At 54.3% G+C, this 27,190-nt stretch overlaps 1 protein-coding gene across 2 annotated transcripts; it reads left to right on the forward strand.

The window, feature by feature from the left end:
- Positions 1-1,778: 1,778 nt before the first annotated feature.
- On the forward strand, positions 1,779-27,190 carry INSRR (insulin receptor related receptor). 2 transcript variants are annotated; one of them, XM_036442594.2, is made up of 22 exons: positions 1,779-2,271; positions 5,325-5,876; positions 7,401-7,704; positions 7,790-7,932; positions 8,136-8,280; positions 8,406-8,620; positions 8,840-8,966; positions 20,502-20,740; positions 21,322-21,489; positions 21,577-21,772; positions 22,008-22,049; positions 22,124-22,350; positions 23,465-23,601; positions 23,684-23,846; positions 24,054-24,156; positions 24,526-24,578; positions 24,715-24,944; positions 25,395-25,505; positions 25,640-25,799; positions 26,096-26,225; positions 26,341-26,475; positions 26,699-27,190. In XM_036442594.2, exons 1-22 carry the CDS (start codon positions 2,187-2,189, stop codon positions 26,997-26,999), a joined length of 3,966 nt encoding a protein of 1,321 aa, XP_036298487.1. In that variant the 5' UTR covers positions 1,779-2,186; the 3' UTR covers positions 27,000-27,190. The 2 variants fall into 2 exon arrangements, with proteins under 2 accessions (XP_036298487.1, XP_045439222.1); XM_045583266.1 differs by having other exon boundaries at positions 1,779-2,266; positions 5,320-5,876.

Genomic DNA, 27,190 nt, shown 5'->3' on the forward strand with positions numbered 1-27,190 from the left:
GGCTGCCGGCTCCGGACACGTGCGCGGGGCGGCGTTAAAGCCCAGCCGCCAGGAAAGGGCGGAGCCAGCAGCCCCGCCCGGCCCCGCCCCCTCTGCCCGCACCCCTCCCCCACCTCTGCTGAGCCCCCAACTCGGTCCCCACCCTTTGGCGGGGGGGGGGGGAGAGGGGGCGCGCCAGCTTTCACCCCCAAGACCCCTCCAGCTCCGGGAGACGCGGATGGCCATCGCCCCAGAGGGTGGGGAGCTGGGAAGTGGATCCGTTGTCTCCCAGCCTCCAGCAGCTGCATTTAGGGAGAGGGAAGGGGGCTGAGCCCGGAGAAGGTGGCCGTCCAGGTCATCCTAGCCGGCCCGGGTCTCACCTCTCCCTCCCCACGGCGCCCGTGCCTGTGGGAGGGTGCGATGTCACTCGGGGTAAATCAGGTGAAACACACACTATGCCCCAGGAAAGAAAAGGGAAGGGGCCCCAAAACGACCACACGCAGGACCCCGAGAAGGAAAAAATCAAGAGTCAGAGGAAAGAGAAGGTGTAGCCCCAAAAGCGGGAGAAGGGAGACCAGGGAGCGGAGATGCCCGTTTCCAGCAGAGGCCACAGGGGGGCGCAAGAGGCCAGCGCGCCAAGGTGTGCGCTCCGCCGCGGCTGGGCGGGGGCGCGGCCTGCGGCGCCCCCCCTTCTCTCCCTCCCCCCCGCACTGCGCCTCCGGACCCAGCATCACCCCCGACCCCGGCTGGCCAGCGCTGGCCCCAGGCCGGGCAGGGCCAGGTTGGACGGGCATCGATCGCCACCCCGACAAGAGCATCGATCTTTGCACGGGGAAATTAATAGATCTTCTCTTAGCTCCTTGGGCGCGGGAGCGGCCGGCGGGTGAAGCCAGGACCCGTGGGTCTTAGGAGGCCGCGCACCTGGAAAGCCCCTGGGGCCACAGCACTCGGGCGTCACGGGGCACGTCCCGGCCCCCACACCCCGTCCACCTTCGTGGCCTCAAGAGCCGCGGAAAGGAGAAGGATGAGAGGGACGGGGGCGGAGTGGGGGGAGGCGGGGGCGTGCAGACAAGTGCTCCAGGGGAAGAGCAGTGCCGGCTCTCTTCTCCAGAACCCGGCACAGACCGCCCCCCCTGTGTCTCCGCCCCTCCCCATTCCCGGAGGCAGGGATGCGCAGACAAACCAGGCCAACCGAGCAGCCTGGATCCAAGAAGTCAAGGACAGAGGCGGGGCCCCACAGGAGGACTGCTCCCTCCAAGGGGACAGTGGCCAGGACCAGGGATGTGGCTGGGGCTGGGACAGAGGCCTGCAGGGATGCTTGGGGGGGGGGGGGGGGGCGCTAGGAGAGGCCAAGGGCTTTCATATTAAAGACACACAATTCGCATTCCCGCCAAGTTTCAACAAGCCCGCTCAGCTCAGCCAGGGCACGGCTTTCAGACGTCCCCCGGCAGGTGCCAATGCCGCATGGCAGAGCCTAGAACCCGGGGCTGGCTGTGCGCCTCGGGTGCTGCAGCCCAGCTCAGGGCGGCGCCAGGGAACTCAGTTCTTCGCCAACGCCCCCCACCCCAGATCCCTCCCCCGCATTTTGGCCTTATTTCCCCAACAGACCTGTCCCCCATCCCATCCCCTCAGTTGTCAGGCTAAATATTTTGGCTTGGCGGGAGGGGCGGAGAGACCGGAGAGACCCGAGACCGACAAACCAATCCCTTCGGCTGGGGGCGGGGGCACGGAGCCCCTGCCTGCGCGGCGCGGAGGCGGCCAGCGGGCACTCGGGAGCAGAGCGGGCCTGGAAAGGACTCTCCTGGACCCCCGCCGCCGCCCTGCGCTGCACGCTCCTCGGGCTTCTCTCCCCTGGGGGCTGGTCGGCCTCTGAGACCCCTTTTGCTCTTCATCCTGTGTGACCATCTATCTCCCCAGGGGGCCCCTCTGAGTCTCTTCCCCTGCTGTCTGCCTCTCTGTCCTCTCCCCTCTGTCTCCGGCTTCACGCTGAGTCTGTTTCTAGCTGCCTGTCACTGTGTGTGTGTGTGTGTGTGTGTCTGTGGCTGTCTGTCATTCCTCCGTTCTGGCTCCTGCCATATCCGTGTGTGTGGTGTTCCTTGTGGCTGGGTCCCTACCCTTCTCCTCACTTCCAAAGCTTGTGTTTCTGTGTCCCTTAGGGCCTCCAGACCCTTCTGCCCAGAGCCATCTGGAGAGCCAGGACTGGGGCAATGGCGGTGTCTGGACTGCGGCAGTGCGTGGCATGTCTGCTTGTGACCCTCCTGTCCTTGGGATGGGGCCTGGACACACTCAAGGGTGAGTCCCCGCGCTGACTCTGAGAGCCCCATCTCCCTCCCAGGCAGCTGGGAGGCCAAGCCACTGAGCTTCCAGCTGGAATGTATCTATTTAGCTACTCAGTGTGAGGACCGCGGTTAGCCCTCAGGAGAACTTCCCGTAAGGGAGAGCAGTCAGCTCCCTCCGTGAGGGCGTTTGCCTCTCGGTTCCCTGGGAGGTGAGAAGGACCTTGAAGCACAGAGACGAACAGATGCCCACAGTTCACACGTGTGAAATCGTGGTCCCAGCAGGGCCTGAATGAGAACCGAAATGAGGAAGGAGAGTCTCGGAGGCCATTCCCAGGGCCCCCGAATGGGAAGTGGGCAGAATGGAGCAACAGCCGAGCACTAGGCACAATCACACGAGGGAACCCACTGTGCAGACCGGAGACCGAGGCTCAGGAAAGCAAGAGAGAAAGCTAGCTGCTGCCTGCAGGGCTCTGTCCTATTGGAGCTACTTTCTTTCGGTGCCCCAGGCCAGACAATCCCCGTGTGGAGGGTTTGGGGTGGGTCAGATCATGGAGACTAAAGGGTCCTCATGGCAGGGGGCGGGGAGGTGCTGGGGAATTGGTCAGGAGAAGAAAAAAGCTGAGGAGAGAAGATTCAAAAGGAGAAGGATTAAGACAGGTCCCTTTGGCAAACCCACGCTTCCCTCCCAGCCTCAGGGGGACTCAGGAATCCAGCGAGGCCAGTGCCGGTGCCTGCCTGAGGCCCTAAGGCTGGGGGCTTCCTGGGGCAGGAAGACAAAAACAATGCCAATGGGTTGGGGTAGGGGGTCCCTGAAGAGGCACAGAGGCTCTTTCTTCAAGGCAGAGCCCTCCCTGGCACCGCTCCCCCTCCCCCACTGCTGTGCCAGGGCTGGGCACAGAACATGCCAGCCAGAATCACGGTTGTCAGGACAGGAGCACGTCCCTGGGGGCATGGCGGGTTGGTGTTTGGTCAGGGGACCCAGCTGTCCCTTTCCCAGTGCAGCTCCACACGGGGCCATGCCCTGAGGGGGAGCAGGCGAGGGTTAAACTGTGAAGGTCGGAGATTTGTTTTTCCAAATGACTCCCATCAGGGGAGCCCTAGAGAGGCAGAGGGGATGATGGGAAGCGGCATTGGGCACAGAGAGAACCCCCATCTGCCTCCAAGAGCCTGATTGGCCTCTGTGTGGAGGGGACAGAAGTGTTTTCTCATCCTCCCTCTCTTCTGTGTCTGCGTGTGCCTGCATGTGCTCACACACACTCACGGAGTTGCTGGGCAGAGCTGAGCATGGGGACCGTTAGTGGCCACCAGAGAAGGTGTGGAGTAAGCTCCAGGGGCCAGCCTTCCCTGTCCACCCCACTGTTAGGGACCGGGGGAGGGGCCTGTGATGGGTGACCCCTGTGATGAGGCTGAGGGCTGGGGAGAAAGGGAGGGAGTAGAGGCTGGAGAGGCGAGCAGGACTTGAATGGCAAATGGAAGAATTCAGACCTGAATCTTTCCTAGCCGGGAGCATGGAAAGGATACTTGGGAGCAAGTGAGTGCAGGGACCAGGTGGCCCACTGAGGGGAATGGCCCTCGGTGCCTTGGGGAGAGAAAGGAAAGTGGGACTGGGACCCTGGAGAAGCCAGACATATCGGGTCCTCACGGAGTGGACTTGGGGTCCAGGTGTCCACCAATTCAACCCATGATTCCTGAGTGCCCGGTGCTTCCAGCCCTGAACTGGGCACCATGGGGGATGCAAAGACAACTGACAAGGACTCTGCCCTCAAAAAGTGTCCTCCGTGGAGGGGTGACATAGACATAGAGAGCAACGTTGAGGCAACGCGCCCGGTAGTGTAGGGTGGGGGCCAGACTAAGTGCTGCTGAGCCTGAAGGGAAAGTTATGAACTCGGGGGTCAAAGGGTCAGGGAACGGGTAGGGGACTGGACCTGAGGCTCGTGGGACAAGAGCTGAAGGTACTAGCGGGGTGAGGAACCCTTCTGAGGCTTTAGATACTAGAGGGACCAGTTTCTCAACACCCACATGTCAGGCTGAGGAACTTAAACGAGCTTTTTCCAATGCGGAGCCATGGAAGGTCCCTTTGAAAGTAAAGAAACGCTGGGGCCAGGCATCCAGTTCCTTCAGGTCTGGGAGAGAAGCAGAGTGTATGAAGCTCAGACCACTGATCCCCAGTCACAGAATTCATTCATTCATCAAATATTTGTTGAGTGCCAATTTTGTGCCAAGCACTGTACTAGGCACCAAGGACACAGCGAAGATTATACAGAGATCCCTGCTTTCTGGAGCTCACCGTAAACAAATAAATTGTGCATTAGCCAGGGTTAAGAATCATGGAAAAAATAAAGCATTGTCACAATTTTAAATAGGATGGTCAGAGGTGACATTGGAGCAAAGACTTAAAGGGGCCAAGAGAGCCATTGAGAGAGAAGAGTTTCTAGCCCCAGGGATCAGAAGGTGCAAAGGCCTCAGGACCAGTTTGGCTGGCTTGTGTGAGGCACAGCCAGGTGGTGGTGTGGCTGCAGAAGAGGGGGTGGGCAGGACGAGGACCTTGGCTTTTCGGTGATATGGGGGCCCCTGGGACCTTATGAGCAGCGAGGGATTGTGGTCCGACCTCTGTTCTGAGAAGACCCTCTGGCTATAACGTGGAGAACAGGCCGGAGAGGGGCCAGGGTGGGGGTGGGGCGACTGCCGATCCGGGAGAGGACGGTCGGGAAAGCGGGAAAGCAGGAAAGCTGGCGGCCGGAGGCTGGACTCTGGATGTGTGTCAGGAAGAGCCCCTGGGGCGTGGGCTGAGGAAAGGGAAGGAGTCGGGGTGGCTTTAGACCTGGGGTCTGCTGCCATGAAGAAGCAGCAGGCCACGGAGAAGGGGAATGGGGTCAGCGGGGCTCCCTGCTCACCCGGGAGAGCCCCCTCAAGCTGCCCGGGAGGCCTCTGAGGCCCCGAGAGGAGGGCACCCCACACCCACAGCAGAACCCGCTCCCAGCGTGGCGCCCCCCTCCGGAGCGGCCGGGTGGGAGGAAGTGCCTGGTCCCCGGCCGCGCTGACCACGGCTGCCACGTGTGCCCACAGTGTGCCCCAGCCTGGACATCCGCTCCGAGGTGTCGGAGCTGCGGCGGCTGGAGAACTGCAGCGTGGTGGAGGGCCACCTGCAGATCCTGCTCATGTTCACGGCCACGGGCGAGGACTTCCGCGGCCTCAGCTTCCCGCGCCTCACTCAGGTCACCGAGTACCTGCTGCTCTTCCGCGTCTACGGCCTGGAGAGCCTGCGCGACCTCTTCCCCAACCTGGCCGCCATCCGCGGCGCCCGGCTCTTCCTGGGCTACGCGCTGGTCATCTTCGAGATGCCCCACCTGCGGGACGTGGGGCTGCCGGGCCTGGGCGCCGTGCTGCGCGGGGCCGTGCGCGTGGAGAAGAACCAGGAGCTCTGCCACCTCTCCACCATCGACTGGGGCCTGCTGCAGCCCTCCCCCGGCGCCAACCACATCGTGGGCAACAAGCTGGGCGAGGAGTGCGCCGACGTGTGTCCTGGCGTGCTGGGCGCCTCCGGCGAGCCCTGTGCCAGGACCACCTTCGGCGGGCACACCGACTACCGGTGCTGGACCTCCAGCCACTGCCAGAGAGGTGGGCACTTGGACAGAACACAGTGCGAGGGCACGGGGAAGGCAGAGTCGTGGGTGGCCATGGGGCGGTGTGGGTCAGTGTTTGGCAGCCTCGGTTCATCTCGGGCCTCAGCCACCCAAGGGGCAGGCACCGTGGTTTTGCAGAGGAGGAAACTGAAGCTTAGGGAAGTGAAATAGCTGCTGTAGCATAAGGTAGTCAAGATGTAGGCGCTAGATGGCATCCGGTAGGAATGGAGAAAGTCAAGGGCAGGTACAAGGTGGGCATTGGGGGGGGGGGGTAGGCACGAATGGATGCAGGACAGCAGCACACGGAGCAGTTCAGGGCAGTGGTTAAGTACAAAGCCAGATGGCCTGGGTTCAAATCTCAGCTCTACTGCTTCCTGGCTATGTTCTTTTAGCCTCTCTGTGCCCCACTTTCCTTATCTGTAAAAAGATGGCAGCGTTGTTATGAGGAACGAGCTATTCTGTAAACCACTGAGGCTGTGGTAGCAGTTCTGGTCCGGAGAGAAGTGACCGCAGCACAGGCGGCCCAGGGTGAGCTGGGAGGGAGAAGGAAGAAAGTGGCAGATGAAGGACAGGACAGATGAGGACAAATAGGTGAGGTGGGAAGTTCTTTAGGAAGTAAAGTGCATGCAGAGGAAGTAAAGAGAGAAAGTGGGGAGTTGGATAAGAAGGGGATGGTGGGGGGAGGAGGGATAGAAAGAGCTAGGGGAGGAGAGGCAGACCTTTCAGAGTCTGGGGAGCAGAGCTGGGGTCCCCCAAACTGGGGCTTTTTCCAACAGTTTGTGGAGATCAGCTTCCCTCACCCTCAGCATCGGGGCAGAAGAGTAACCAGATCCCGACTGTATCCTCCCAGCCCCACCTCCCCGCAGCCTCCCTGTTGGCTGTAAACACAGCTGCTGCTCGGCCTCTCTCATGGCCTCTCGCGTGTACAGTGTCAACATGCCCCGGCTGACCCCCGCCACATGCACGCTCCCGCAGACACGCAGCTGCCCCGTGCAGAGTTCCCAGGCCATCGCTTCCCCAGCCCCCAAACCACCCGCTTTTGCTGGGGGCTGCCTCCCACCCCGGGCAGAGAGCTGGAGAGGGAGGAGGTATGGGCAGGGGCCTGGGTGACATGCCCAGTGGTGGGCATTTCTTCTTCCACACACTCCCAGGCACACTTTCCCCGGGGCCACGCTACTCAGGAGAAGCTGTCTGTTTCCTCCTGGCCCCATGCCCAGCGACGATCTGGGCACCAGGCCTAGACAGGACAGCAGGGGGGGGGGGGGGAGCAGCAACCCTGATGGACAAGGTCACTGCTCTGTGCTGGTTCTGACACCCCTGACCAGGCACTGGGGGAGGCGGGGAGCCACGGAGGGGGGCCACGGTCCTTGTCCTCAGGAGCCCCTGCCTGGGGAAGTCGGCAGCCAATGGTATCTGAATGGGAGCGATGTGGGTTCACACAGAGAGGGTTACCCAGGAGGAGGGGCGGGGCCAGGACCACGGGGGCTGGATGCAGTCTCACACAGCGCTCTGCCCACAGTGTGTCCCTGTCCCCACGGGCTGGCCTGCACCCCCGGGGGCGAGTGCTGCCACGTGGAGTGCCTGGGGGGCTGCAGCCGGCCGGATGACCCCGGTGCCTGCGTTGCCTGCCGCCACTTCTACTTCCAGGGCACCTGCCACCAGGCCTGCCCTCCGGGCACCTACCAGCACGAGTCGTGGCGCTGCGTCACGGCCGAGCTCTGTGCCAGCCTGCGCTCGGTGCCCAGCCTCCCCTCCACCTTTGGCATCCACCAGGGCAGGTGCCTGGCCCAGTGCCCTCCAGGCTTCACCCGGAATGGCAGTAGGTGAGTGTAGGGCGGGTGGGCATCACCCCTTGGAGTATCGAGAAGGTCCCGGGCTCATGCCACACCCTCTGCTTGCCCCCGCCAGCATATTCTGCCACAAGTGTGAGGGGCTGTGCCCCAAAGAGTGCAAGGTGGGCACCAAGACTATCGACTCGGTCCAGGTGGCACAGGATCTGGTCGGCTGCACCCACGTGGAGGGGAGTCTCATCCTCAATCTTCGCCAGGGCTGTTAGTACCTTCCCCCCGGGCCATACCTCTCTCTTGACCACGCCCTTCCCCTACCACGTCCCTTACAGCGGCCCACTTTCCATTACCCTGGGTCCCGGGCTGACCAGCCCCCTTCCCTGCATCCCATTTAGCCCCCTCCCCTGGGGGACCCACCACATTCCCTGCCCTGGCCCCGGCGCCAACCCTGTCCCCCCTCTCCCCAGACAATCTGGAGCAGGAGCTGCAGCACAGCCTGGGGCTGGTGGAGACCATCACTGGCTTCCTCAAAATCAAGCACTCCTTTGCCCTCGTGTCCCTGGGCTTTTTCAAGAACCTCAAACTAATCCGGGGAGATGCCATGGTGGACGGGTAAGGGGTCAGGAGCAAGCCTCTGACCGGCTCCCTCTGACCACACCTCCCCTACGCGCCCAAGGCACCTCCTCCCCACCCTGCCCCCACCTCCCGTTTGGAACAAGGTCCCCTCCGGCCCCCAGGAACTACACTCTGTACGTGCTGGACAACCAGAACCTCCAGCAACTGGGGTCCTGGGTGACCGCGGGGCTCACCATCCCTGTGGGCAAGATCTACTTCGCTTTCAACCCACGCCTCTGCCTGGAGCACATTTACCACTTGGAGCAGGTGACGGGCACGCGGGGCCGGCAGAACAAGGCGGAGATCAACCCCCGGACCAACGGAGACCGCGCTGCCTGTGAGGCCCCAGCCCCGACCCCGACCCCACGGGGGAGCACGCGGCCCCAAGAAACCCGCATCCCCGTGCAGCCTGCAGCCGGGTGGGAGGGGGCGCTTGGTGCGGGCAGGGTGATAACTTGTCTTCAGGGGCGGCATTGGGGGTGGCATGCCGCGGGGTCCGGGTCGGGGCTTGGACGTAGGCGGTGGAGAGCAGGTGTTCGCCACTCGCCACCCCCAGGCCAGACTCGCACCCTGCGCTTCGTGTCCAACGTGACCGAGACCAACCGCATCCTGCTGCACTGGGAGCGCTATGAGCCGCTGGAGGCCCGAGACCTACTCAGTTTCATCGTGTACTACAAGGAGTCGTGAGTCCCTCCGGGGACAGGCAGGGGCGGGGCCAACAGGGGGCGGGGCCAGGGCATGGACCATAGGGGCGGGGCCAACGGTTGGGTTAATGGAGTGGGTGGGGCGGGCCAATGGGTGGGACCAATGGCAGCAGTAGGCGGGACCAGGAGAGGGACCTTAGGGGCGGGGCCAGTCGGGGCAGGGTCAATAGACAGGGGCGGGGCCAGGGCAGGGACCATAGGGGCGGGGCGGAATGGGAATCATCCAGATTGAAGTCCAGAGAAGGCGGGCCAGGGCAGTGCTGTGCGGAGTCAGGAAGCCAGGACCCTAAGTCTCACTCCCTGTAGGGTCCACCGCCTCTGGCCTCTCCCCTCTCCTTCAGCCCTCCCCGTGTGACTTTCACCTCACACAGGGAAATGGAGAGGGGAGTCAGGATTTCTGAGAGCCAGGGAGAGGCGCCTGCTGGGAAGGCTTGGATAATTAAACTTCTATTCACTGTGCTAATATTCTGTACTGACCACATGCTCCAGCCCGAGCAGCGGTTTGGGGAGCAACCACTAATTTGGCCAGTTTTATTTATTTATTTATTTATTTATTTATTTACCTAGTTAAGCCTAAGCCTAAACCCAGTTAAGCCAAAGCCTAAGCCTAGTTAAGCCTAAACCTAAGCCTAGTTAAGCCTAAACCTAAGCCTAATTAAGCCGAAGCCGAAGCCTAAACCCAGTTAAGCCAAAGCCTAAGCCTAGTTAAGCCTAAACCTAAGCCTAGTTAAGCCTAAACCTAAGCCTAATTAAGCCGAAGCCGAAGCCTAAACCCAGTTAAGCCAAAGCCTAAGCCTAGTTAAGCCTAAACCTAAGCCTAGTTAAGCCTAAACCTAAGCCTAATTAAGCCGAAGCCGAAGCCTAAACCCAGTTAAGACAAAGCCTAAGCCTAGTTAAGCCTAAACCTAAGCCTAAGCCTAGTTAAGCCTAAACCTAAGCCTAATTAAGCCTAAGCCGAAGCCGAAGCCGAAACCTAAACCTAGTTAAGCCTAAGCCGAAGCCTAGTTAAGCCTAGCCAAGCTAAGCCAAGCATAGCCTAGTTAAGCCAAGCCTACTTAAGCCTAGCCTAGTTTAGCCTAGCCTAGTTAAGCCTAGCCTAGTTTAGCCAAGCCTAGTCAAGCCTAGCCTAGTTAAGCCTAGCCTAGCTAAGCCAAACCTAGTTAAGCCTAGCCTAGTTAATCCTAAGCCTAAGCCTAGTTAAGCCTAGCCTAGCTAAGCCTAGTTAAGCCTAGCTTAGTTAAGCCTAGCCTAGTTAAGCCTAGGCTAGCTAAGCCTAAGCCTAGTTAAGCCTAGCCTAGTTAAGCCTAAGCCTAAGCCTAGTTAATCCTAAGCCTAAGCCTCATTAAGCCTAAGCCTAAGCCTAGTTAAGCCTAAACCTAAGCCTAGTTAAGCCTAAGCTTAAGCTGAAGCATAGTTAAGCCTAAGCCTAAGCCTAGTTAAGCCTAAGCCTAAGCCTAGTTAAGCCTTAGCCTAAGCCTAGTTAAGTCTAAGCCTAAGCCTAGTTAAGCCTAAGCCTAAGCCTAGTTAAGCCTAAGACTAAACCTAAGCCTAGTTAATCCTAAGTCTAAGCCTAGTTAAGCCTAAACCTAAGCCTAAGCCTAGTTAAGTCTTAGCCTAAGCCTAGTTAAACCTAAGCCTAAGCCTAAGCCTAGTTAAGCCTAAGCCTAAGCCTAGTTAAGTCTAAGCCTAAACCTAGTTAAACCTAAGCCTAAGCCTAGTTAAGCCTAAGCCTAGTTAAGCCTTAGCCTAAGCCTAGTTAAACCTAAGCCTAAGCCTAAGTCTAAGCCTAGTTAAGCCTAAGCCTAGTTAAGCCAAAGCCTAAGCCTAGTTAAGCATAAGCCTAAACCTAGTTAAGCATAAGCCTAAGCCTAGGTAAGCCTAAACCTAAGCCTAGTTAAGCCGAAGCCTAAGCCTAGGCCTAAGCCTAGTTAAGCCGAAGCCTAAGCCTAAGACTAAGCCTAAGCCTAGTTAAGCCTTAGACTAAGCCTAGTTAAACCTAAGCCTAAGTCTAAATCTAGTTAAGCCTAAGCCTAGTTAAGCCTAAGCCTAAGCCTAATTAAGCCTAAGCCTAAACCTAAGCCTAGTTAAGCCTTAGCCTAAACCTAGTTAAGCCTAAGCCTAAGCCTAAGCCTAGTCAAGCTTACGCCTAGTTAAACCTAATCCTAAACCTAGTTAAGCCTAAGCCTAAGCCTAATTAAGCCTAAGCCTAAGCCAAAGCCTAGTTAAGCCTAAGCCTAGTTAATCCTAATCCTAAACCTAGTTAAGCCTAAACCTAAGCCTAATTAAGCCTAAAACTAAGCCTAAGCCTAGCTAAGCCTTAGCCTAGTTAAACTTAAGCCTAAGCATAAGTCTAAGCCTAGTTAAGCCTAAACTAAGCCTATTTAAGACTAAGCCTAGTTAATCCTAAGCCTAAGCCTAGTTAAGCCTAAACCTAATTTTTTTTAATTTTTTAAAAATTAAATTATTATCTGTGTACATATACCATTCCCCCTCCTCCCATGCATGGCCTCCCTCCCCAGAGTTTTGTGTCCATTAGTTGTACTTATGTGCATGTATACAAGTCCTTCGGTTGATATCTTATCTACCCCAGATCTCCCTACTCTCCCTGCTGTAATTTGACAGTCTGCATGTTGCTTTACTGTCTCTATATCTATCTTTGGTTCATCAGTTTATAATGTTATTTATTATCCATAAATGAGTGAGGTCATATGGTGTTTCTCTTTCATTGACTGGCTTATTTCACTCAGCATGATGTTCTCCAATTCCATCCAGGTTGCTGCAAATGATGAGAATTTCTTTTTTATGGCAGCATAATATTTCATTGTGTAGATATACCATAGTTTTTGGATCCAGTCATCTGCTGATGGGCACCTAGGCTGTTTTCCAAATCTTAGCTATTGTAAATTGTGCTGCTATGAACATATGGGTGCATATATCCTTTCTGATTGGTGTTTCTAGTTTCTTGGGATATATTCCTAGGAGTGGGATTGCTGGGTCAAAGGGGAGTTCCATTTTCAGTTTTTTGAGGAAGCTCCACACTGTTCTCCACAGTGGTTGTACCAGTCTACATTCCCACCAGCAGTGCACAATGGTTCCTTTTTCTCCGCAACCTCGCCAACACTTGTCTTTGTTGATTTGTTGATGTTGGCCATTCTGACAGGTGTGAGATGGTACCACATTGTTGTTTTGATTTGCATCACTCGGATAATTAGTGACTTTGAGCATGTTTTCATGTGCCTCTTGGCCTTCCTTCTGTCTTCTTTTGAGAAGATTCTATTTAGATCCATTGCCCATTTTTTAATTGGGTCATTTTATTAAGTTGTATAAGCTGTCTGTAGATGTTGGAGATTAAACCTTTATCAGTGATAACATTTGCAAATATGTTTCCCATACAGTGGGCTTTCTTGTTGTTTTGTTGATGATTTCTTTTGCTGTAAAAAAAAAAAAAAAAAAAAAAAAAAAAAAAGCTTTTTATTGATATTTTGATGTAGTCCCATTTGTTTATTTTCTCTTTAGTTTCCATTGCCCTAGGGGCAGTATCAGTGAAGAAGTTCTTTTGGCATATGTCTGAGATTTTGCTGTTTGTGGATGCCTCTAGTATTTTTATGGTTTCCCATCCTTATGTTTAAGTCCTGTATCCATTTTTATATAGTTTATTTTTGTGTATGGTGTAAGTTGGTTATCTAGTTTCATTCTTTTGCATGTATCTGTCCAATTTTCCCAACACCATTTATTGAAGAAACTGTCTTGACTCCATTGTATGTTCGTGCCTTCTTTGTCAAATATTAATTGAGCATAGTGATTTGGGTTGATATCTGGATTCTCTATTCTATTCCATTGATCTATATGTCTGTTCTTGCACCAGTACCAGGCTGTTTTAAGAACAGTGGCTTTGTAATACAGCTTGAAATCTGGTATTGAGATTCCTCCTACTTTGCTCTTCTTTCTCAGGATTGCTTTTATTGTTCCAAATGAACTTTTGGAGAGTTCTTTCTAGGTCAGTGAAATATGCCATTGGTATTTTAATGGGGAGTGCATTGAACCTATAAATTGCTTTAGGAAGTATGGACATTTTAATGATGTTGATTCTACCAATCCATGAACATGGTATGTTCTTCCATCTGTTTACATCTTCCTCTATCTCTTTTTTCAATGTCGTGCAGTTTTCCGCGTATAGGTCTTTTACCTCCTTAGTTAAGTTTATTCCTAGGTATCTTAATTTTTTTTTTGGTGCGATGGTAAATGAGATTGCCTTTTTAGTCTCTGTTTCTGCAAGTTCACTATTGGTGTATAGAAATGCCATAGATTTCTTGGTGTTAATTTTGTATCCTGCCACATTGCCAAATTCATTTATTAAGTCTATTAGTTTTTGATGGAGTCTTTGGTTTTTTTATGTATAATATCATGTCATCTGCAAATAAGGATAACTTTACTTCTTCTTTTCCAATTTGGATTCCTTTTATTTCCTCTTCTTGTCTAATTGCAATGGCTAGACTTTCCAGTACTATGTCAAACAGGAGTGGCAAGAGTGGGCATCCCTGTCTTGTTCCTGTTCTTAGAGGGAATGGTTTTAGTTTTTGCCCATTGAGTATGATGTTGGCTGTGGGTTTATCATATATAGCTTTTATTATGTTGAGGTATGATCCTTGTACTCCCACCTTGTTGAGAGTTTTTATCAGGAAAGGGTGTTGGATTTTATCAAATGCTTTTTGTGCATCAATTGATATATGATTTTTCTCTCTCAATTTGTTTATGTGATGTATCATGTTTATTGATTTGTGGATATTGTACCATCCTTGTATTCCCGGAATAAATCCTACTTGGTTGTGGTGTATGATCTTTCTGATTTTCTGATGGAGCCGATTTGCTAGAATTTTGTTGAGGATTTTGGCATCTAAGTTCATTAGGGATATTGGCCAATAATTCTCTTTCATTGAGTTGTCTTTATTTGGTTTTGGTATTAGGATGATGCTGGCTTCATAGAAGGAGTTTGAAAGTGTTCCTCTTGAATTTTTTGGAATAGTCTGAGGAGGATAGGTTTTAGTTCTTCCTTGAATGTTTGGTAAAACTCTCCTGTGAAGCCATCTGGCCCTGGGCTTTTGTTTGCTGGAAGCTTTTTGATGACTGTTTCAATTTCTTCCCAAGTCACTGGTCTATTGAGATTTTTAGATTCTTCCTGATTGAGTTTTGGAAGGTTGTATTTTTCTTTTTTTTTTCCTCTTATTTTTTTAATAAGTTTTTATTGTTCATATTATTACAAATGTTCCTTTCCCCACCACCACCACCATTGCTCTCCTCCACCAGGTTCCCACCCCACCCTCTGCCCTTTCCCCTCTCCCCATTGTCCTCATCCATAGGTGCACAGTTTTTGTTCAGTCTCTTCCCACGCCCCCCTCTCCCCTTTTCCCCAAGAATTGTCAGTTCACTCCCCTTCCATACCTCTGATTCTATTATATTCAACAGTTAATATTGTTCATCAGATTTTTTTAATTTCCTTGGTTTTTAGATTCACTTGTTGATAGTTACGTATTTGTTGTTCATAATTTTTATCTTTGTTTATTTTCTCTTCTGAAAGAACCCCCTTCAGCAATTCATATAATTCTGGTTTGGCGGTGATGAACTCCTTTAGCTTTTTTTTTATTAGTGAAGCTCTTTATCTGACCTTTGATTCTAAATTATAGCTTTTCTGGGTAGATTATTTTTGGCTGTAGGTTCTTGCTATCCATCACCTTGAATATTTCTTGCCATTCCCTTCTGGCCTGCATGGTTTCTGTTGAGAAGTCAGCTGACAATCGTATAGGTGCTCCTTTATAGGTTACTACCTTCTTTGCTCTTGCTTCTTTTAATATTCTCTCTTTGTCTTTTGCTCTTGGAATTTTAATAATGATGTGTCTCGGTGTGGTCCTCTTTGGATTCCTTTTGTTTGGAGTTCTGTGCGCTTCCTGGACTTGTAAGTCTAATTCTTTCACCAGGGGGGGAAGTTTTCTGTCACTATTTCTTTCAGTATGTTTTCGATATCTTGCTCTCTCTCATCTTCTGGGACCCCTATAATTCTGATGTTGGTTCGCTTGAAGTTGTCCCAGAGGTTTCTTACATTATCTTCAATTTTCTGGATTCTCTTGCCTTCTAGCTTCTGTGGAGGAGTGTCTTCTGGCTCTTTATGTTCCAAATCTTTGACTTGATTCTTGCTATCTTCCCTTCTGTTTTTAGGACTCTGTAAAATATTTTTTATTTCAGACAATGTATTCTTTATTTCTTTTTTTAAAATATATTTTATTGATATTTCACAGAGAGGAGGAAGGGAGAGAGATAGAGAGCTAGAAACGTCGATGAGAGAGAATCATCGACCAGCTGCCTCTTGCACACCCCCCACCGGGGATGTGCCCGCAACCAATGTACATGCCCTTGACCGGAATCGAACCCGGGACCCTTCAGTCCGCAGACCGACGCTCTACCACTGAGCCAAACCGGCTTCGGCTGTATTCTTTATTTCTTGTTGATCCCTTATCATTTCTTGTTGACTCCTTATTAATTCTAGTTGATCTCTTTTCACATCCTCATAGGCCTTATCCATCTTTTCTAGGAAATTCTTGAAAAACCTTATAAGCGTAGATTTGAACTCTATATCCAGATGCTTTCTGTCCTCCATTTCTTTCGTTTGTGATCTATTTTGTTGTCGCATTTCGCAGTTACAGATGGGACCGGGTTTCAGGGTGGAGCCTGCAGCTTTGGCTTCTGTCAGCCCCGCCCTATACGGGTCCTTCAGTGCTCGCTGACGGTGCCTCTGAGAGAAAGGTGCCCTCGATTTTCGCCTGCTGCCAAACAGTCTATGCTCTCCCACAATGAGCCAGGTATTGGGGTTCAGTTCAGTTGGAAGTGGAGTTGGAGGTGGCGTTCAGAGCAGTCTGGAGCCCCAGTCTCCTTCCTGTCAGGGCAATCCCGCAGCACAGCGGACCGTCCCTTCTTTGCGCGCAGTGTGCGCCTCCGCTACCTCCTTTCGCCTCTCCCCAGGGTTCCGCCTTATAGCCGGGCTCCCCATGGCTGAGCCTGAGTCCCCGGGGTCTGGCCTAGAACTGGGGTTCAGAGCAGTCGGGGCCCCAGCACAGTCGGAGTTTTATCTCCTTTCCGCTAGGGAACGCCCGCCAGGCACTCGGCCTCCCTCCTCTCCCGCTCCATCCTCTCCGCGCACCGAGTCTCCTTGGGCTTTCCCAGCTCCTCCGCGCCTCCTTCTGATTTTCTCCTTGCTTCTCGCTGTAGAATTTCCAGTCAGTCAACCTTCCTGTAGTTCTGGGCAATGTCCGTTTTATATTTTAGTTGTATTTTATTGAAATTGTTGTGTGCGGCTGCGTCTAGGTGTTCACCTGGGTGCAGCCATCTTGGATCTCCCGAAAGGTTGTATTTTTCTAGGAATATGTCCATTTCCTCCAGGTTATCCAGTTTGTTGGAATAGAGTTGTTCATAGTATTTTGTTACAATCCTTTGTATTTCGGCGAGATCTGTTGTTATTTCACCTCTTTCATTTCTGATTTTGTTTATTTGAGTCCTCTCTCTTTGTTTCTTGGTTAGCCTGGCTAGAGGTTCATCAATCTTGTTTATCCTTTCAAAGAACCAGCTCTTGGTTTTGTTGATCTTATGTATTATTTCTTTGGTCTCTATGTCATTTATCTCTACTCTGATTTTTATTATTTCCTTCCTTCTGCTTACACTGGGTTTTTCTTGTTGCTCTTTTTCTAACTCCTTGAGTTGTAGAGTTAGATAATTTGTTACCATTTTTTCTTGTTTTTTGCAATAGGCAACCTTCCAAAACTCAATCAGGAAGAATCTAGTTAAGCCTAGTCTAGTTAAGCCTAGCCTAGTTAAGCCTAAGCCTAGCTAAGCCAAGCCTAGTTAAACCTAGCCCAGCCTAGCTAAGACAAGCCTAGCTAATTAAAAAGTTAAAATCAAGTGAGGAAAAAATAAAAAAATTCATTTCTTAAGTAAAAGATGCAAAAAATGAAAATAAAATTAAAAATAAAAAAATTAGCAAAAAAAAGTGTGCAGTTGTGAAGGCCATTCACTTTTTCTATTATTCTGTTTGGCTCGCCTGTTTCTCAGTCCAGACAGTATAGCAGTTCCTGCATTCTGCTGCACCTCAGTGTTGTAAACTAGTCCTTGATTTTAAGGTGGCGATTCCTTAGTTTCTTGGTTTTTGTTCAAATAAAACTAGTAATAAACACAGTTAGTTTGTACTCCAGCCCTAGGTGGCAGTGTTTCTGGATTGATGTCCCTGTCTTTTTGGCTGCTCTAACCTTCTTTTTCTATGGCACTCAATTCCGTTTTTTTGCCTCGGAGCTGAATCCCGGGTGATTACTCTCCGCTCTGCTTCTCAGCTCCCAGAAAAGCAGTTTCCCCCTGCTGTTTCTTAGGGCCACCAATCTGGGTGGTCTCCTTTGTAATCAGAAGCAAAGGGTTGCAGCGGAACCAGCCTAGGTGCGCGATAGGCCAGTCTGCGTGCACTTACAGACTGCTTTCCAACACCTATGTTCTTCTTCCGTGTCAGATCAGAATGAGTTGCTCCCTAGAGAACCCACTATTAGCAACCTTGAGGATCCCTGTCCACTCTCTCGAATCATGTCAGACCCAACAACGGGGGGCTTTTGTGGACACAGATTCCCATGGTCCCAGTGCGCTCGTTTTTGCCTCTGCTGCCACAGTGGCTGCAGCTTCTGCAGCTGCTGCTTTTGCTGTTGGGACACAGACACCCCATGTTATCCCTGTCAAAATCCAACCTTTCTGTGGAATCTGTGTGGCCGCACCAGTTGGGGCCCCCACAGTTGTGTTTTTTTCATGTCTCAGATAAGATTCCCAGTTGCAGCACTGATGTGGTTGTGAGAGGCAGCACATACAAGTGTTTACCTTGCTGCCATCTTCCAGGAAGTCCCTAGGCATAAGCCTAATTAAGTCTAAGCCTAGTTAAGCCTAAGCCTAAGCCTAGTTAAGCAAAGCCTAGTTAAGCCTAGCCTAGTTAAGCCAAGCCTAGTTAAGCCAAGCCTAGTTAAGCCAGGCCTAGTTAAGCCTAAGCCTAGTTAAGCCTAGCCTAGTTAAGCCTAAGCCTAGTTAAGCCTAAGACTAAGCCTAGCTAAGCCTAGCCTAGCTAAGCCGGGCCTAGCTAAGCCGGGCCTAGCTAAGCCTGGCCTAGCTAAGCCTGGCTTTAAGCCTGGCCTAGCTAAGCCGGGCCTAGCTAAGCCTGGCCTAGCTAAGCCTGGCCTAGCTAAGCCTGGCCTAGCTAAGCCGGGCCTAGCTAAGCCGGGCCTAGCTAAGCCTGGCCTAGCTAAGCCTGGCTTTAAGCCTGGCCTAGCTAAGCCGGGCCTAGCTAAGCCGGGCCTAGCTAAGCTGGGCCTAGCTAAACCTGGCCTACCTAAGCCGGGCCTAGCTAAGCCGGGCCTAGCTAAGCCTGGCCTAAGCCTGGCCTAGCTAAGCCTGGCCTAGCTAAGCCGGGCCTAGCTAAGCCGGGCCTAGCTAAGCCTGGCCTAGCTAAGCCTGGCTTTAAGCCTGGCCTAGCTAAGCCGGGCCTAGCTAAGCCTGGCCTAGCTAAGCCGGGCCTAGCTAAGCCTGGCCTAGCTAAGCCTGGCCTAGCTAAGCCGGGCCTAGCTAAGCCGGGCCTAGCTAAGCCTGGCCTAGCTAAGCCTGGCCTAGCTAAGCCGGGCCTAGCTAAGCCGGGCCTAGCTAAGCCGGGCCTAGCTAAGCCTGGCCTAGCTAAGCCTGGCCTAGCTAAGCCGGGCCTAGCTAAGCCTGGCCTAGCTAAGCCTGGCCTAGCTAAGCCTGGCCTAGCTAAGCCGGGCCTAGCTAAGCCTGGCCTAGCTAAGCCTGGCTTTAAGCCCGGCCTAGCTAAGCCGAGCCTAGCTAAGCCGGGCCTAGCTAAGCCGGGCCTAGCTAAGCCTGGCCTAGCTAAGCCGGGCCTAGCTAAGCCTGGCCTAGCTAAGCCTGGCCTAGCTAAGCCGGGCCTAGCTAAGCCGGGCCTAGCTAAGCCGGGCCTAGCTAAGCCTGGCCTAAGCCTGGCCTAGCTAAGCCGGGCCTAGCTAAGCCGGGCCTAGCTAAGCCTGGCCTAGCTAAGCCGGGCCTAGCTAAGCCTGGCCTAGCTAAGCCGGGCCTAGCTAAGCCTGGCCTAGCTAAGCCTGGCCTAGTTAAGCCTAGCCTAGCTAAGCCTGGCGTAGCTAAGCCAGGCCTAGCTAAGCCTAGCCTAGTTAAGCCTAGCCTAGTTAAGCCTAAGCCTAAGCTTAAGCCTAGCCTAGTTTAAGCCTAAGCCTAAGCCTAGTTAAGCCTAAGCCTAGTTAAGCCTAGGCTAGTTAAGTCTAAGCCTAGCCTAGTTAAGCCTAAGCCTAAACCTAGTTAAGCCTAGCCTAGTTAAGCCTAGCCTAAACCTAATTAATCCTAAGCCTAAGCCTAGTTAAACCTAATCCTAAGCCTTTTAAGCCTAGTAGTTAAGCCTAAGCCAAGCCTATTTAAGCCTAGCCTAGTTAAGGCTAAGCCTAAACCTAGTTAAGCCTAATCCTAAGGCTAAACCTAGTTAAACCTAATTCTAAGCCTAGTTAAGCCTAAGCCTAAGCCTAAGCCTAAGCCTCTAATTTGGCCAGTGTACAGGGAGCTTGGCCTGGCTTCATTAAAAGCCTGCCGAAGGAGGGAAGGAAGGAGCAGGGACAGGCGAGGACAGGCTGCTCTTGCTGCGGAAAGAGCACGGGCCAAAGCCGGAGGAGTAGGGCTTAGGCCACAGGAAGGACTTCTCCAGAAGCATGGCTAGGACTCAAACAGAAATCCTTACAGCAGAGCGATGGATTTGGGATGGCAGGCTGGGAGGGCAGGGGTGAGGCGTAATCCCTTCTGTGGTGGAGAGGAGGTGGGAGCGCCTGGCTTAGGAGCAGCTCCTGGGAATTAAAACTGAGAGGTCTTCCTTGCTCACTAAGCGTAGGGCCTGGCCTGGGAGGAAAGGAGGGAAGTCGATGGTGGGAGGCCTGCTCCGATGGCCAAAGTTCCCCTAGGCCTCGGTGCTAGGGGAAGGTCTCCAGCATGGAAAGCTGCTGGGTTTGTTAAATACAGGTTCCTGGGCCCCACCCCCACTGATTCGGACTCAGTTAGTCCTGGATAGAGCCCATGAATCTGCATTTCCAGCTAGCTCCCAGGGACCATCTTCTGGTCCCTGCACGGAACTGTGAGGAGCACTAGGGTAGATTGCAATGTAAATGTCACCCTCAGCCTGTGCAGCTGACCATCTGCACACCTACACTTAAAGGCAGAGCATCGCAGAGGCCCTTCAGGACGCTCCCGCTTCCTGTGTGGCCGTGCCCCTCACACACTGTACTGCGGCTCCTGCCTCAGTCAGCTCTGAGCAGACACACTCAGTGCCACAGGCACCTGCCCCAAAGGGTGGGTGTACGTCTGCTTCTAGGTGTCCTCGTGCATACTTGAAGACTGACAACAGCAATCTTGGGGTGATTCAGAGAGGAGGGGGCTGCTACAAGTTGGGGGTGGGGTGTTCAGCCCATTCCAGAATGCTACGGAGCACACAGGCCCAGATGCCTGTGGGACCCAGAGCTGGAACCTGCTAGATGTGGAGCTGCCCCTGAGCCGCAACCAGGATCCAGGGGTGACCTTGGCCCCCCTCAAGCCCTGGACACAGTACGCAGTGTTCGTGCGGGCCATCACGCTGACCACGGCTGAGGACAGCCCCCACCAAGGAGCCCAGAGCCCCATCATCTACCTCCGAACCCTGCCAGCAGGTAGGCCTTCGGAGGGAGTGGGAGCCAGATGCCTGAGTCCTAGTGAGGAGGGGGGCCCCAGGCACCAGAAATAGGGATGCTGAGTCACTGAACAGCTGGCCCATAAAGGCTGGGGGGCCAGATGCTTGAGTCCTAGAAGGAAGATGGGGCAGGCTCTGGGCAGACTCGGATACACCCATACTGTGAGTCCGATCCCCAGCCAGGGTACCTACAAGCAATAAATGCATAAATAAGCGGAACAACAAACCTCTCTCCTCTCTCTCTTACCTCCTGCCCTCCACTCTTTCTAAAAATCAATGGCGGGAAATATCCTCGGGTGAGGATGAATAATAATAATAATAATAATAATGGGCATTTTCCCAGGTCCTAGGAGGCTATGGGTGGGAGAGTGCAGGGGGATAACTGAGCCAAACCAAGGGCCTTTGGGGACGAGGGAGGAACAGAATGCTCAGCTGTAGGAAGAAGAGGGTGAGAGTCATCTATTCCTTGGGACCAGTGAGGGCTGGACTCAGAGACAGGGGCCAGACAGAGTTTGAAAAGGGACCTGAAGCCGCTCAGAGGTACCCGACTCACACCCCCAGCGCCCACCGTGCCCCAAGACGTCATCTCCACGTCCAACTCCTCCTCCCACCTGCTGGTGCGCTGGAAGCCGCCGACCCAGCGGAACGGGAACATCACCTACTACCTGGTGCTGTGGCAGCGCCTGGCAGAGGACAGCGACCTCTACCTCAACGACTACTGCCACCGCGGTGCGCTGGGCGGGGTGTGAGCCAGGGGGGCTGGGGCACTGCCGCGGGCACTGCCCTCTAATGGCTCCCCTCCCGCCGCCGCACCAGGCCTGCGGCTGCCCACCAGCAACAGCGACCCACGCTTCGACCGGGAAGACGGGGAGCTCGAAGCGGAGATGGAGCCCGGCTGCTGCCCCTGCCAGCACCCACCTCCGGGGCAGGCCTTGCCACCGCTGGAGGCGCAGGAGGCCTCGTTCCAAAAGAAGTTTGAAAACTTCCTGCACAACGCCATCACCATCCCCCAGTGCGCTGGGCCGGGGGCGGGGCTAATAGGAGGAGCGGGGCGTGTTGGCAGGAGGGACGGGTTAACAGGCCGGTCAGGGCGGGGCTAATAGGATGGGCGGGGCTAACGGGTGGGCGGGGCCTTGAGGGGCGTGTCTTGCTGGGATGGGGTGTGCTGGCGGGCCTTGCTGGGGGTGGATTTAGAGGTGGTGCACCCCTGTAAAGGGGCTGTGACAGGGCCCTTCCCGTCTCCCCAGGTCCCCTTGGAAGGTGACGTCCATCAATAAGAGCCCTCAGAGGTGAGCAGGGACGGGGCCGAGGCCGAGGGGGTGGCCGGGTGCGGGGACCTGGCTCTGACTCTCACCCACTCTAGGGACTCCGGGAGACACCGCCGCGCCGCGGTCTCCGGGGCCCTCCGACTCGGGGGAAACAGCTCCGATTTTGAGATCCGGGAGGACAAAGTGCCCCGAGAGCGAGCAGTGCTGAGTGGCCTGCGCCACTTCACCGAGTACCGGATCGACATCCACGCCTGCAACCACGCGGCGCACGCCGTGGGCTGCAGCGCGGCCACCTTCGTCTTTGCTCGCACCATGCCCCACAGTGAGTGACCCGCCTGGCCTTCTACACCCACCTCCCACCCCCCACCCCAAGCACCCTCTCTCACCAGTGCTCTAATAGCGAGTTTGAGCTCCAGCTAACCTCAGGGCCTTGCTTTCATCCTCCTCCCAGTCCCCATAATCCTAGAGTTTCCTCAAACCTCCCAGCTTAGCCCCCTTGAGGTTGTATTTGAAGGTGAGAAGAAGTCATTCACTGCTTAACAATGGGCGCATGTTCTGAGAAATGAGTGGTTAGGCCTGGCCTTGTGTGAACATCACAGAGGGCACTCACACAGCCTATACGGGACAGCCTACTGCACACCTAGGCTGCACGCGACAGCCTCCACACACTTAAGCTGTACGGTACAGCCTATCACACACCTAGGCTGTATGGTATAGCTGATTGCTCTTAGGTTACGCATGTTACTGTGCAAAACAACACGAATTAGATCAAGCACAAGAGAAAACAATGCAATCAAGAACCATAGTAAACACGCAAGACGCAGCAGCGATAACACTGCATATTATTTTACAGCAAACATTGTTTATGAGTAGAAAGAGTACCCTCTAAAATAACGACAGCCCTGGCTGGGTGGCTCAGTTGATTGGCGCATCATACACCAAAAAGCTTGCAGGTTTGATTCCAGATCAGAGCACATACCTAGGCTGAGGGTTCGATCTCCTTTGGGGTGATAACAGGAGGCAATCTAGCCATGTTTCTCTCTCACATTGATGTTTCTCTCTCTCTCAGATTAATAAAAACATATCCTCATGTGAGCATTAAAAATAATAATAATGTAATGACAGAAAGTATATTCTAATAAACACAAAACCAGTAACATAATGTTTATTATCATCACCTATTAGGTACTATGCATAGTTGTATGTGCTATATACTTTTATATCCTGGCAGCAAAGGAGGTTGGTTTACACCAGCATCCCCACAAAAATGTGAGAATGCTCTGTGCTAGGACCTTAGGACTCAGCAATAGGACTTTCCCAGCTCCATTGTAATCTTATGGGACCACCATCATTTACGGGGTCCATTATGGACAGAAACATCCTTATGGGGCACCTGACTGTCCTTGTGGCTGGGCCACCTGATGCCTCTCCCGCAGGAGAGGCTGATGGCATCCCAGGGAAGGTGGCCTGGGAGGCGGCCAGCAAGAGCAGTGTCCTCCTGCGCTGGCTTGAGCCACTGGACCCCAATGGACTTATCCTCAAGTACGAAATCAAGTACCGCCGCTTGGGAGAGGTAGGTGCCCAGAAGAACCCTTAACCCAGCTCCAATCTGTGCCCCATCCTTCTCCCAGCCAGCTGTTCTGTGTCGCCCTTAGGAGGCCACAGTGCTGTGTGTGTCCCGCCTGCGATATGCCAAGTTTGGGGGCGTCCAGCTGGCCCTGCTGCCCCCTGGGAACTACTCTGCCAGAGTGCGGGCAACCTCCCTGGCTGGCAACGGCTCTTGGACAGAAAGTGTCGCTTTCTACATCCCTGGCTCAGGTATACACAGCCTCTGCCCCAGACCTGTACTCCCAAACAGCGACCCCCAGGTCCCTAGCCACATCTATGGAAACCACAGCCCCCCATGGAAACCACAGCCCCCCCCCATCCCATCTTCGCCCCATCCTCATCTTCCATTATGGAAAGAGAAGTGTCCTCTTCACTCTGACTTCCCCACCTTTGACCCCACCCTCTGCTGCCCACCAGAGGAGGAAGACTCCGGGGGGCTGCACCTTCTCACTGTCACCCCGGTGGTACTCATGCTGCTCATCATTCTTGCTGCCCTTGGTTTCTTTTACAGCAAGAAGAGGTAAGCACAGGTCCTATCGGCCCCCAGCCCCCTTCCCCCCATGAGCCCTCACGTAGAGTCAGTGCAATCAAGAGGGAGTAGAAGCTTGGTGTCAGGCGCCCCCTGGGACTGAATAAAAGAGGGAAATGGGGGCAGAGCTTTGATTAGCTGGGGTCTAAGGATTAGCTGAGGAGGCAGGAGACCTCTCACTGCCCTCCCTACTCCCTGGGTCTAAGGACGAAGACCCAGCCCAGCTTAGGTCATCCTGATCAGGGCTGAGGGTGTTCGGGAACTTCCCTCCTCCTTGCACTGCCCCTCCTCCTGGCCCTCTGATGTTGCTCCTTCCTTCCTGAGGACCTTCCAGCCTGAGCCCCTCCCCTTGTGTTGCAGGAACAGGACCCTCTATGCCTCTGTGAATCCAGAGTACTTCAGTGCTTCTGATGGTAGGTCCAGGTGTGGGAAAGAGTCAGGAGGAGTGGAGCGGGAGACCTTTGGGGAGCAGCGGCCTTGGGCCCGAGCCCTTCGGAGGCGAAGCAGCAGTCAGCAGTACCCTTGCCTTGTGACCCCACCTCCTCTCAGTGTACATCCCCGACGAGTGGGAGGTGCCGCGGGAGCAGATCTCCATCATTCGGGAACTGGGCCAGGGCTTCTTCGGGATGGTGTATGAGGGGCTGGCGCAAGGCCTGGAGGCTGGAGAGGAGACCACGCCTGTGGCCCTGAAGACGGTGAATGAGCTGGCCAGCCCACGGGAACGCATTGAGTTCCTCAAGGAAGCCTCTGTCATGAAGGCATTCAAGTGTCACCATGTGGTAAGGGAGGCTCAGGGGCACTGTCAGGGTCATGTAGGAGGGATAGTGCCAGGGATAAGGTCAGGGTTGGGATTGTAGTTAGGAACCTAACCGAGGTAAAGGTCATAGTTGGGGTTAGAGTCAAACCAGGGTCACGGTAGGGTCATGGCTAAGGCTGAGATAAGTCATGGCTGGGGTCAATATTGAATGTCCAGATCATTATTGGGATCATGATTGGGATCAAGGTCAGAGTTGGGCCAATCATAAACACTAGGATGATAGTCAGACATCATCAGGTCATGGTTTAGAGTCAGGGTCATTGTTAGGCCAGGATTAGAGTGATGCTTATGGTTGGGGTAAGGACCAGGTTAGGTGTCTGGGTCAGAATGTGGTCATCGCAGTCCAAGATTCTGGCCAGAGGGGTCCCGGAGAGCTGAGGAGACCTGCAATGAGGCTCTTTGTTCATCTCAGGTACGTCTCCTGGGCGTGGTGTCTCAGGGCCAGCCAACTCTGGTCATCATGGAGTTAATGACTCGTGGGGACCTCAAGAGCCATCTTCGATCTTTGCGGCCGGAGGCAGAGGTGAGGACGGGGAGAAGACTGAGCCAGCGTGCTGGCGAGTTAGAGGAAGCGCGGGCATCGTTGTGGCGGGTGATCCTCGGTGAGGAGTCCTGTCCCTGGGCTCCTTCGTCACCCGTCCCCTCTCCTGGCTCTAGAATAACCCTGGGCTCCCGCGGCCAGCGCTGGGAGATATGATCCAGATGGCGGGAGAGATCGCAGATGGCATGGCCTATCTTGCCGCCAAGAAGTTTGTGCACCGGGACCTGGCAGCCCGGAACTGCATGGTGTCCCAGGACTTCACCGTCAAGATTGGGGGTATGGAGGGTGCCAGGCAGGTGGGGGCAATCTGTGGAATTGAGAGACTCCTCCTAAGCTAGGCACCCAAGGACCCAGGCCTGGTCCACAGCTCTGATAGTTCCCCCCATCCTTCCCCGAGGCCCAGGCTCCCTGTCCAAGTACAGAAGGGTGAACGGGAGCATCTCTGGTACACTCAGAGCCCTCGCCTCCCAGGATTCTTGGAGACTGGCAGCGGAGAAGACTGGGAGAGATATCCTGCGGCAGGAGCTGGCTGAGGCTCTGCTGCTCCACACCCTCTCCCCCTTGCTTTGCAGATTTCGGGATGACACGAGACGTGTACGAGACAGACTACTACCGCAAGGGCGGGAAGGCGCTGCTGCCGGTGCGCTGGATGGCGCCTGAGTCCCTCAAAGACGGAATCTTCACCACCCACTCGGATGTCTGGTGGGGCCTGGCTGGAGCAGAGGGCCCGGGGGATGTGGAGGCGGGTCTGGGGAGAGGTCTGGGGGCAATCCCTCAGGAAGGGTGCTGGGTTCGAGCCCTGCTCTGGGTCCTCCAGGTCCTTCGGCGTGGTGCTCTGGGAGATCGTGACCCTGGCCGAACAACCCTACCAGGGCCTGTCCAATGAGCAGGTGCTCAAGTTTGTCATGGATGGCGGGGTCCTGGAGGAGCTGGAGAGCTGCCCCCTTCAGCTGTGAGTCACCCACCTGCCCCTCCCACATCCCTGCTCAGCTACCCTGTCCCCTGCCCTGGGACCCGGCCTACCTCCTCCAATGCGTTTACTTCCACTGACCCCCAGCTCTGAGCCCAATTCTAACCCCACTACGATTCCCATTTACTCCCCTGTGACCCTGACTGACCCTCTCATACAAGAGGCAGGGATGTAGACCTCTGACACCGCCCTCCCATCCCACCAGGCAGGAGCTGATGAGCCGCTGTTGGCAACAGAACCCACGCCTGCGCCCAACCTTCACCCACATCCTGGACAGCATCCAGGAGGAGCTGCGGCCTTCTTTCCGCCTCCGCTCCTTCTACTACAGCCCAGAGTGCCGGGGGGCCCGGGCTTCCCTTCTGCCCACCGATGCGGAGCCCGACTCCCCACCACCCCCAAAAGGGGCTCCCTCCGACTGCAGCCCTCAAAACGGGGGGCCCGGGCACCGAGGGGCACTCCCCTCCCTGTCTGATTGGCCTCCCACCGGCAGAAAGGAAGGGATCTGACCTTTGTGGTTGGGAGATGGGCAGACTTTCATACCCCGGACTGGACTGTGGGGTGGCTAAGGGTGGGGCCGATGGCAGGGGCAGGAAAGGCTGGGGCCTGATCAGAGCAGACTCACTGAGCTCTCCCTGAGGAACTCAGCAAGGTCCCAGCAGGAGTGGAGGCTAGGCCCTTAAAGAGCCCCTTCTCAGAC

The sequence above is a fragment of the Pipistrellus kuhlii genome, unplaced genomic scaffold (genome assembly GCF_014108245.1).
Source record: "Pipistrellus kuhlii isolate mPipKuh1 unplaced genomic scaffold, mPipKuh1.p scaffold_m20_p_18, whole genome shotgun sequence".
NCBI lineage: Eukaryota > Metazoa > Chordata > Mammalia > Chiroptera > Vespertilionidae > Pipistrellus > Pipistrellus kuhlii.